Below are 11,515 nucleotides of genomic sequence, written 5' to 3'. Positions count from 1 at the left end.
TGTACTAAAAATACAACTTTTTTTATTCAAATTATATTTATTGTACAGTTTCATGGTATTCTCCACCGTGATATAGTAAAATTAAAAGATATTTATATTTCATATATTTGTTAAAAATAATAGTATCTTCTGATTTATGCGTTTGATTTGACTAAAAGCTATCAAAATATGTTTCAAGTAAAGAGATCCATATTTTTCTTTGAAATTTCTTTTTGGCGTGATAAATGTTTCTCTAACTGGTGCTTTTTTGGCCTGTCCGTTTTCCCCACATTTTCGTTAATCTGTCGAACGCTTGATGGCACGTAACTGTTATCAAATTTCATAGACTTGCTAGTAAAGTCAGGTTGGTATTCTTCAACAGATGCCTTGGTTCCCTTCGAAGTAGGAACATACTCTTCAGGAAGATCAACGATTCTCGCCGCGCTAGGCTCGTACGTTTCGTAGAACACTTTCGACGTATCGATAGAATTCGGGATATATCGAACGTCTTCTACCGTGCTCTTATTATCTAATATCGTAGGAGAGTATTCGTTCGATGATATTTGGATCCGTTCCAAAGTACTCTTCCTACTTGGTATATACTTCAAATTCGTGCACAATTTTTTAGTCGCTGGTGCGTCTGGCACGTACTCTTCCAACGAGTTGCTTTTCGAGCCTTCCAATTGTAAATATCGTTTGGTTTTAATACTCTTTGTTCTGTCATTCGTTAACTTTGTAACAACGTCATAATTCTTTGCTTTCTTTGGTAAAGTGTTAACGTTATTTTTCTCGTTAGTATCGTTGCGAGCACAACTTCGTGATTTTTCCAATGCTCGATCACCATTTTCTTCCTTTTCTGCCGATGCTCCTGATATTTCCAATTTCCCTGATTTTTTCTTCGCAGGGGATACATTCACTCTGATCGTAGGCAATGATGAGACATCTTTTGTGATTTCTGACTGTTCGAAAGTGTATCTACAATTTATAAAAACATTCGTGTAGGTAAATAATAACGATTTGCAACGCTATGCAGTATTCATATTCTCAGGCTTATAAAAAGAAAATAGTAGCTCATATTTTATCTAATACAGTTGAACGTCGATACCATGAATCTGGGGGAATAAGTCAAACGAAAATTTGTCTTATACAGAGAGGCTTTATACAAAGGTCCATTTGTTAGTGAGCAATTTCCCCCCGATTATATTATGATTTATAACGACAACAAATTGTAGTTTTTGATGTTTTCGAGTTCTGAAGGTTTAAATCATAGAAATTTGTGTCATATTTTATATTCGGTCCTTGAATATATATACAATCTGTTTCAGGTAATGTAATTTTAAGTATATCATCGTTTAAAGTTATACAATCTTGTTAAATTGAAAATTGTTAGACTTACGTGATATCTAGTTGTCGGGTCGACTTTTTGCCTCTACATTTATCGGAATTTTGAAACAATCCTTCCTTACGAACGTTCCGTAGAATTGCCCTCTCCAAAATTTTGTATACCGCTACCCAATCCTCAAGATCAAGCCATTTATTGGTTGAAATTCTTTTCCTTTTAAGTTTTATGATCCTTTCTTGAACAGTAACAACAGCGGTCGCTAAACAATTGTCCGAAGCCTACGAATACAGCTTCTATTTTACTTGTGCAGGTTGCAGGATTGCCTGTAAACAGCTGTTGACAGCTGTTGATCATGATACCTTTATTACTTCCAAGTATTGACCATCACGAAACATTTTCACAATATGCCCGTCAATCAACCTTTGGAATGGTTTCTCGTTTTTTATAGTTCACTCATTCGATGTTGGCCCTATTCAAAGTATCCTTTTAATTCCTTCACTTGTCACTTTAGCTCTCAGTTGTGATATCAGTGCGTGCACTGACACACGCATATTACACATGGGACATGGATGAAAGAAAGTGAAGGATGGAAATGAATATATTCGATTCGTGTGAAAAGTCAAAACGTTATATTGAAATCGCTTATTTAAAATATATTGAATATCACTATAACATAATATTGTAATATAATTTTATATTGTCACATAATTTTGTTTACTAAATTTTATGATTTCTTATTGTATTTTACGAATTTGATTTATGAGTGCCTGCGTATATATATGTACTTAAATATATGCACTATTTATTGTAATACTTGTCCGTAATTTTATATTAATTGCAATGTATATATGTAAATATATATATATGTAAATAATAATTAATAACTAAATAACCCATTTAAAAGAAGAAAAGTTTAAAAAAAAATAGTTATCACAGATTATCACGCGGTTCTCATAGATTAGTGTCTAATCTAACACCGACTTGAACGTGAAAAAACTTAATTTTTGGAAATTCATCTCTATAATGCTATGAATCCGTATCAAAATATTGATGATCAAATTCTATATTCATATGTATACATGTATTCAGTAAGATATTTTTGTCCATACTAATAACAGGTAGAAACACGTCTTGTAATTTTCAGTAAAAAATTCGAAAATTGATCAACAATGGGATCAGAGGAAAAACTGAGTAGTTTGGAGAGATATTTAGCATACAGTGAAATTCATACTGAAACTATAAAGGTACGTCCTAACCTACATTTTTCGTTAAAACCGAATTTTACTTATACATGCATGTATTTCAAAATTATAGGTCATCACTTATGGGATTTCTGGTATCGCTTTAGTGATTGCACTTCACCGAGTTAGGCCCGTATGTATCACATGTATTGACAATACATCTAATTTAACTGTACGTCTTATGTTTTTTGTTACTGTTTCTTTAGTTTTCTAAATTTAGAAGTCCATCCAGTATACCGTGTCACTTTATGCATAAAAAAGTTCCACTTCAAGGTACCGTAAAACGTATAGAACCTAGTCATGGTACACTTCTAATGGTTGATCACAAGCCATTAATAGCCCTGCCTCGATTAAATAATAAGAAGTTCTTACCCATTAAAATTGCTGGACTTAATGTAACATCTAATGGTAAGTGATAAAAGTGAAATTTCCACAAATATATTCCATTAATTGATTTATGCTTTTAGGTATTAACTGGTTACAAACAATTATTAATGGGCAAAACATAAATTTCATACCTTTGTTTTCTACAAAAGAATACTTAAATTGTATAGTTGCTACTACATTGCAACAGAATAAGGTAAAGGATTTAGTAGGTGTCAAAATCATATATTTTTTATTTAAAGTGTACATTATTTTGGTACAGGAGCAAATAAGGATCGGAGAAGACTTAGTAAGACTTGGTTTCGCTGTAGTAGAACAAGATTCGTTAAAGTCAATGCTAGATAACAAAGATGTCCTCTATTATCAGAAACGCTTGCTAAATGCACAAAAACGGGCGAAACGTGAAAGAAACGGGTATTGGCAGTTCACTAAACAACCTACACTTTTATGGAAAATCCAACAAAGTTTAAATGAAAAAGTGGAAAGAATATTGTCAAAGTTTACAGCACGATTTCGTATTTGAACTTTCAGAAATGATATTACTTTAGGTGGGTACAGAAAATTTAGTATATATTTTTGTAATGCAAATGGACACCTGTTTTTAGTACTACAAATCAACGCTGTTGAATGTGTACTTAAAGCTTCTAAAATTTCGAATATTTATACAAAATAAAGAATTATTATTTTAAAAACCGAACTTTATTCGTATCATACCATTTATACAATCTTTTACTAACTCTCGTATAAAAGTAAGAACATTGTTTTACACCATCATGCAACAAAATGAATTTTTATATGTACCATGTACTTCAAGAAACAAATATTAACTAGTACAAATTTAGTTTTCCATTAATCAGAAATTATTGTGAATCCTTTTTTGCATAAATAATACGTACGCTTATATGTATATACATATATTTAACACACCTTGAGTAGAAAAATACATCATATATAAAAATAGAAAATGAAAATTTTAATGGAAGATACATTCTTTCAGATACATTAAACAATTTTAATTATAAGAGTATGATTTAAATCTCACAAATAGATTTGATCTAATATTAGTTACCATTGTTTATACAATCAGTTCAACATCTAATCTTACCCTATTATAAAATATCATTTTTTTGGAATGTTAATCAGTTAATATCAAAATAACAAGAATAGCTATAACAAAAATACTCTTTTCCATGTTCCACTTGGGTCTCATCTTTGTTCTATAACTAAATAAAATCAAGATTCATAAAATACATATTTTTTTATCATATATATATGTATATATGCATATATATATACATACAGGTGTATATATATGTATACGTACACACTAAACACAATACTAGTATGTTGTGTAACGTACCGTGTTGTGAAAAAAATTTGCAAAACCAACATTATTTTCAACTTTATATACAAATCTAAATCACAGTCCCTAATGCGTTTTCTGACTTTTCTATCGCATGTATTACGTATAGAATAAAATAAAACAATCTTATATTATTTCATGGAACTATGTTAGAATAATATAAATGAAAGCAGATTCTATATCCTTATAATAGCAGAATGTAGGAATGATAAAAAACATGTAAAATTAAAACAATTACGTCGATATGTCTGGAATATATGGAACCTTTAACATGGAATGGAATAGAATCAAGTTTTAATCCAAACTTGACGCGATAGTCAACACATTAATATTTATTTTTTCGTAGAATCACTTTTTTTCTCAACTGGCTTGGATTGTCCTGGTTGAGATTCACGAGTATTTTTTTTTGCAGATTCATCAGATTTCGATTTCACTTTATCTTCTTGATTTTTTTCTGTTGAATCAGTTTTTGCACTTGTCGTTTTCGTATTAACATTAGAAGTAGAAGGTTCTTTTTTCACCTCTTTTAAGTTTTCGTTTTTCATTTCTTTGGAGTTTTCTTTTTTGACCTCATTCATTGGTGCTTTTGAAGGAGGTGGTGTTGATGAGGGTGGATTTGCTGTAGTAGTAGGGCGTTTTTGTTCTGTTGCTATCTTTTGTGTAGTTGGTTTTGGTGTTGTAGGTGTAGGTTTTGGTGTCGTGGTTGTAGGTTTTGATGTCGTGGTTGTAGTTGTAGGTTTTGGTGTCGTGGTTGTAGTTGTAGGTTTGGGTGTTGTGGTTGTAGGTTTCTGTGTTGTGGTTGTAGGTTTCTGTGTTGTGGTTGTAGGTTTCTGTGTTGTGGTTGTAGGTTTCTGTGTTGTGGTTGTAGGTGTCTGTGTTGTGGCTGTAGCTTTTGGTGTTGTAACTGTAGGCTTTGGAGTAGTTTCCTTAGCAGTTACTTTTGCTTTTGAAGGCTTTACATCTACTTTAATATTTGGTGTGTTTGAAACAGTCAAAAGTGGTTCTTGTTCTTTATGTCGCTTTTCTCTTGCTGGTTGTTTACTTTCTTTCAAATGTGGAAATGCTTGTTTAAATGGAACTCTCATTATATACTCATTAAAAGGAGAACCAAACCACAAATACCCGTTGTGTACGTATGCGGAGCTTATGTCGTGAACTGTTCCATCATCAGAAGCAATAGCATCAAGAACATTCCCTGCTTTATCCATTCTCAATACTACTGACATACTCTTTGCATCTACTATAACTTTCAAAGACTCGAATGAACCTACTGAAGATATAACTCTTTCTGCATAATAATTTGGATAAACATCTTGTAGTAGTTTAAATGGAGCTTCTATTAGGTACAAAAGTCTGGTAATCATTTTTCTTAAATATGGATGTGGTATAAGAGACTGAGATAACATAGGATATTCAGAATCAACATATGTGATTATAGATACCATAAAACCTCCTTGTCCATCGGTATGTACATTATCCAGTATCCCAGGTAAAGCTTCCGCAAAAATTTCTGATTGCCCAGTTTTAGGACCTTTCAAGTGATATTTTATAATACGTGAATGTGAACATTCCAACACAATTACAAAGCTTTCATCGTCAGCCAATAAAAGTCCATTTGCAAATCCTAAATTCTTTACTAACACTTCATTCTTCTTTGTTGCAGCATTGTATCGAATCAATCTGTAAGTAATCGAAAAGTTTATACACATCCTTTATACGACCAATACCATCTACTTCATAATGTCTTCAATATAGTCAAGTTTGAAATTCTTACCTTCCTGATGGATTAGCGAGTAATGTGTAACTTCCATCGTGAAGAGGAAAGTCTGTACTCGAATCCGTCCAGTAAATATCTCCATTTTTAGCAATATCAATAGAATTAACAATTTTTGGAGTTTTTCCATCAATAGGTTTAGAGCTATTAACTATATTTACGAATTTTCGGGTATTCACATTAACTTTGAAAATACCATAATACGCATCAGCAACAAACAGCTCTCCTTTATCATTAAATTGTAAACCCAATGGTCTGCCACATTTTTCATCTTGCCATAATCCATCTACAATTATGTATTCAACAGCCTCAAATTAATTTCCAAGGATAAGTAGGAAGTAATGCACAGTTGACAAAGTAACTTGTACACACCGCACTTTTGACCAAATTTAACGACTGGTGCAATATTATTCCCGTCAATTTTTACAACATAACCTCCACGTATACCAGTATATAATTCCCCATTATATGAAGCAAAACTCTCCGCTCCTTTCAGTTCTCCAGCATATAACACTTCAGCTCCTTCTAACCGGTTTTTTATTTCAAATTGTAATTTCGTTTCAGAAGGATTTTTTATTCTGAAACAGTAATTGCAAGAATGTAGTTGTTTTATATCTTTCCGTTATATTAAGAAGTAGGATAAATATTATACCTGTATTCAGAAAATTCGACTTGCGGAGGTAATCCTGGTAAAAAGGTGATAAGAGCAAAGAAAGCCCCGATATATATTATCGATGTACCAATAGATTTTAAATATCCCATTGCTTGACTCGTTACTTTACAATAGATTTGTTTAAACGTTACTCCGGGCGAAAACTGTCAAGATGAAGAACTCTGCTAAAGCCTCGTCATATCAATGCGGATGATATTCAGAAAAAAGCCACTTTTACGTAACTGTTTCTTGCCGGTGCAAATAACGGCATTCACCACTTTAATGGCGGTGAATCGTATGCGGCAAAATACACTCTTTACCGAACCACCAAATGTAAAACTGAATAATAACTGCCACGCGGACGGAAGATGTTGATATGATCGATTTCCGTTAGCCATATAACTTTTAATTATCGCCAACTCAGCAGCAAAATTTCCGTTATCACTCTAATTTTGGCCTTAAGATTTTAAACGTTCATCAGTGTCAACGTTAATTTCATGGAAGACTCATATCAGTATTCTATGTTTACGCCCTTGAACGTTAAGCTTATCGCATTATAAATTTAAAAACAGATTAATTACGCTGATAAAGACGTAAGTATATGTAACATACTTTTTTATTATCTCATAATAGATAAAAAATATAACCACTTTAACGCGTGTAAATGTAGATAATATATACATCTCCTTATGTTTTGATTTGGTCATTTACTATTTCTACAGTCAACAAGATAAAAAAATGATTATTCTTACATGTATATAGATAATATTCACGATATCTTCGTATGTATAATTCCACAAATTACATGGTAAAATATACTTTATTTTTAAGTTAAAAATTCACGAGAATATATAACATGTATACGCATACATAGCAAGTATATGAATAATGTATGACATTACGTAAGAATCATATTGGTTCAAAATTCGGAGACTTTTTTACTCTTATTTCAATTATAACTGTCTTTTATTTTATAACATTTTTGTAATGCGTTTCCTTTTAATGAAAATAATTTGTTTCTTTTTTTCATAGTATTTTATTGTAATATCACATTTATTTAAATGTTGAAATTATACTTTTGCCACTAATCATCTTTACCTGTAACACTATTCTTTATATTGTATATGCAAAGTAATTTAAATTTTTTAGGAATCCGTGTTGATAGCGTGTTTACATGCATTTGTTTGGTGAGATTTAGAAATGAATTCGATAGATGTCTCCATAATCATTACACATGCGCATAGAATGCATATCCTTTATTTGAAGAATATGTGTAATAATTGTACTGCTGTGCAGAGTTGTGCATTATTCGAATAACGAATAACGAGTAACGAATGAAACGTTATTCGATCGCATTACTCTCAATCGTTATTCCTTCATTCGTTACAATGTAATCTGCCAATTAGGAAATCGAAACTTGTCAACCAAAATTGTAAAGCACGGTTTCTCGAGCGTATACGACTCGTCTTTTATCTATAGATTATGATTATCATGATACTTTGTTGTCCAACCGATATTGCCGAATTTAATCGGTTTAAATTGGTTTATTCGTTATTCGAATTAACTTTTGTCCAAATTTGATGCTGTGTAAACAGTGCTCCGCTGCTGAAAAAGAGTCATCTGAAAACAAACGCGGATTGGGTTGGTTATTAGGCACGCATAACTTCACTATTGGTCGATAGGACAATGTAAACGAATTCGATTATAAACAGGCAGGGTCTCCTCTTGTCCCTGTTCCGTCTTCCGTCGCGTGTGCCTTCTTCATAACAGCAGATGATAAGAGTGACACAGCATTTCCTACACGGCATCGCACTATATGTACTCGTGTAACACCATGTAATGCCGAAAAGAACAAAAAATTTCTCTTCATGCTAATTGGCTGACGACTCGCTGTGACGACAATACTAATATCTTTTCAGGGATAACGGAGTAGGAATTCATTATACAAACACAGGGAGAGATAACACATTTAATTGAGCGTTTGTTTTTACAGTATTACCTCTTCTAGCATTTTGACGGGTAGCGTACCGGTAGTATAGGGGCCCACCTGCAACCAAAGATTGTACAGTTTTTCCCAACCCGTGCCTTTCTGTACATATACATATACGTATCCCTAATTAAGTTAAGCCATACTTAGTCTAAGTGTTAATAGTTGCAATAAGTGCAGTGTACATATAGATATAATCATAGTATTAAACCGTGCGTGCCCGGAACTCCGAGCCTTTAGTTTATACATCAAACATTTATATTTGTTATACTTTTTTTTGTGTTTAAGTTTATTGTACCCGCTGTATATATTGTATTTATTGGCACAATAAACACATTGTTACAAAAAAAAAGGGGCCCACCTCCCATAGTTGCGAAGGAGGTTCTGGCTCATCGGCCCCATTCTTGGTCAATGACGCTTCATTATATTTACGCATATTGTATGCGTACATCCTTCGTGCATTTCGATTCATCGCGGGTGCTCCAGCGGAATTGGATTCAGTTACCTTCTGGTTTTGCATATTTAAAAAAAATGTTGTAAACGTTCTGTTTGCGTCCTAAAGCGACGACTAAAGGTATACCTACACTGGTAGGCAAATCTGCAATGTCACTACATATATATGTTACATCACTGCATGAGACGTTGCAAGGATGGCCAACTTCTGTATATCTACTAAAATATAGACATTTAACACATTCATACTTGTGTTTTCTGTACTAATAAGTAACAATGAGAAAAAGGTTATTAAACCAAAACGATAGTTTTTGAATAACTAGCATTGCTTCCCGTTTTTTAAAGGCGTTATACATTACGTATTGGTTCTTTTTATTATCATTGATAACCATGTATTTTTCATCAGATATTCGCACCAAATACAGTGATTGAAAAATATTTTTATTTTTTGTCTAAGAGGGGTTAGAGAATAAATCGTTTTTCAAACAATTGTTGAAATCGTAGTACTACTTGTGAGGAATTTTTGGTAAATTTTTATGAATATTGACATGCACATGTTATACATTCATTTTTCGAAATCAAATAATAACAAATTTTGCGAAATTATGCGGTGGCGACCAAGGCACCCCATTTTAGCCAAACTTTTACTTTGCCAATGCCAAAATCGTTGCGCATACGCGAAAAAAACCCGTCCAATATTCCATCACTGTAAAACCAGATCTTGCTAACAGAATCGGGCAACAAATTTGCAGCAGACATTGACCAAAATCTGCCATCAAATCTGTTATGAGATCTAGCCACGGTTTTGGTAACTTGCTACCATAACAATAAATTTATTTCGTTGGGCATATATTGTAATAAAAATCGCTAAAAATCTGAATGAATACATTTCTGTTTTTTTTTTTTCTATAAAGTAATGAAAAATAATCATTTTTAGCACAGATGAGGTATAGGAGTAGAGTCTTCTACAGAGTCGGTAATTCAGAACCTTACACAGAAAAATGCATGGTAAAACTCTCTGTGCATGGTATGCACAGTCTGTACAAGTCTGTTGGCATCATTTTCGGTTTCTTCGAAAATCTGCGCACTACTGGATGCGCAACGGAATTGCGGGTATGGAAAATATGACACCGAAGAGGTCATCGAACACACCGCCTCAAAGGGAATATTTTGTGTACATACTTTTAGATTAGGTTATTTATGAATTATACAGTAATTACTACATCATATATTATGAAAAATGGGTAAGTGGAAAAAAATGAAATATATAAAGAAACAGCCATACAAATTCATTTGAATTTCTTTATTTCAGATAATCTTGAACAACAATGCGAAGACGCTTTGTTTGAATTGTGTGATGCTCGAGAGCAATGCCCATTTAAATGCGCTGCTGAGCTTCGAAAATGTATCCAACTTAAAAATGAAATACAAGTAATGATTACTTCTAATAAAGGAGGATGTTAAACATTGGCCAAATTTTGGATAGCTCAGACACGTGAAACATTCATAACGTGTTATTCTTTAGGTTCTAAGAAAGTGTAATTCCATCATTATTTGCTGGCAAAATGGTGGGAAAGTTGTAGAAAAAAGTATCTAGATGATGTAGAAAACACAGACTGAAAAATTGAAAATCGTTATCTTCAAATAGTTATTGCTTTGTAAAAAATGCATGAAATGTAAAAATTCAAACTCTATTTTTCAACCAAAAATCGATATTTATGTTGTATGTGAAAACAAACTGATAAAAATATTTTAGGTGTCTGAGCTACCCAAAATTTAGTCACATTTTAACAGCCTCCTTCATGAGGTCCTTAAGTTAATATTTTTAACACCTAGTATGTTACAAATGACTTTTCATCTTCTTAATATATCATCTTAAATATTACAAGGGTTTCTTAACTTTTTTATTAAATCGTATCAACATATTTTGTACATATGAACCTATTTCTTATAAATCATACATGATTTTTCAGATGATAAATGTGGCTCAAAAATCAAATGTAATAGATAATGTCGTGGAGCAAAAGATACATTTTGATGACAATTTTAATAAAGAAGAAGTATGTTTTGAGCACTTAGATTTTAAATTAAAATCTATTACAAGTGAGTTAAATAATTTGAAAGCTGTTATGGATCAAATTGAGCGTGAAAAAACATGTGAGATTAACAAATTATTAAAAAGTTGAATCCCTGATTTATAAGGAATAACACACCTAAATTATGATTAAATTTTTATTTGTTATTCACTTTCAATGAATCAATTGTGAGTATAAAATGTACTAAGCGTATGTTTAAATAAATTATATGACATTTACATAAAACTCTTGTTCACTCTCCTGT

General features: G+C 32.2%; 4 protein-coding genes across 5 annotated transcripts; 2 read left to right on the top strand and 2 right to left on the bottom strand.

Moving 5' to 3' along the window:
* Window positions 1–2: 2 nt before the first annotated feature.
* Window positions 3–2,703, bottom strand: LOC143361448 (uncharacterized). Of its 2 annotated transcripts, XM_076800834.1 has the most exons (4): window positions 2,582–2,703; window positions 1,681–1,790; window positions 1,376–1,599; window positions 3–954 (listed from the first exon to the last, which is right to left on the bottom strand). In XM_076800834.1, exons 2-4 carry the CDS (start codon window positions 1,714–1,716, stop codon window positions 174–176), a joined length of 1,041 nt encoding a protein of 346 aa, XP_076656949.1. In that variant the 5' UTR covers window positions 1,717–1,790; window positions 2,582–2,703; the 3' UTR covers window positions 3–173. The 2 variants fall into 2 exon arrangements, with proteins under 2 accessions (XP_076656949.1, XP_076656950.1); XM_076800835.1 differs by lacking the exon at window positions 2,582–2,703 and having other exon boundaries at window positions 1,681–2,069.
* Window positions 2,334–3,643, top strand: LOC143361450 (protein C3orf33 homolog). The gene is made up of 5 exons (XM_076800837.1): window positions 2,334–2,565; window positions 2,636–2,695; window positions 2,769–2,970; window positions 3,030–3,142; window positions 3,209–3,643. Exons 1-5 carry the CDS (start codon window positions 2,491–2,493, stop codon window positions 3,467–3,469), a joined length of 711 nt encoding a protein of 236 aa, XP_076656952.1. The 5' UTR covers window positions 2,334–2,490; the 3' UTR covers window positions 3,470–3,643.
* A 255-nt stretch (window positions 3,644–3,898) lies between these two features.
* LOC143361445 (adipocyte plasma membrane-associated protein Hemomucin) lies at window positions 3,899–7,140 on the bottom strand. The gene is made up of 4 exons (XM_076800830.1): window positions 6,736–7,140; window positions 6,456–6,661; window positions 6,084–6,369; window positions 3,899–5,989 (listed from the first exon to the last, which is right to left on the bottom strand). Exons 1-4 carry the CDS (start codon window positions 6,843–6,845, stop codon window positions 4,642–4,644), a joined length of 1,950 nt encoding a protein of 649 aa, XP_076656945.1. The 5' UTR covers window positions 6,846–7,140; the 3' UTR covers window positions 3,899–4,641.
* A 3,003-nt stretch (window positions 7,141–10,143) lies between these two features.
* LOC143361336 (uncharacterized) lies at window positions 10,144–11,361 on the top strand. Its single transcript, XM_076800674.1, has 3 exons — window positions 10,144–10,419; window positions 10,488–10,606; window positions 11,149–11,361. The coding sequence occupies exons 1-3, from the start codon at window positions 10,416–10,418 to the stop codon at window positions 11,359–11,361; spliced, it is 336 nt and encodes a 111-aa protein (XP_076656789.1). The 5' UTR covers window positions 10,144–10,415.
* Window positions 11,362–11,515: the final 154 nt, after the last annotated feature.

The sequence above is a fragment of the Halictus rubicundus genome, chromosome 15, assembly GCF_050948215.1.
Source record: "Halictus rubicundus isolate RS-2024b chromosome 15, iyHalRubi1_principal, whole genome shotgun sequence".
NCBI classification, from domain to species: domain Eukaryota; kingdom Metazoa; phylum Arthropoda; class Insecta; order Hymenoptera; family Halictidae; genus Halictus; species Halictus rubicundus.
This window is presented reverse-complemented; position numbering and strand designations above follow the sequence as displayed.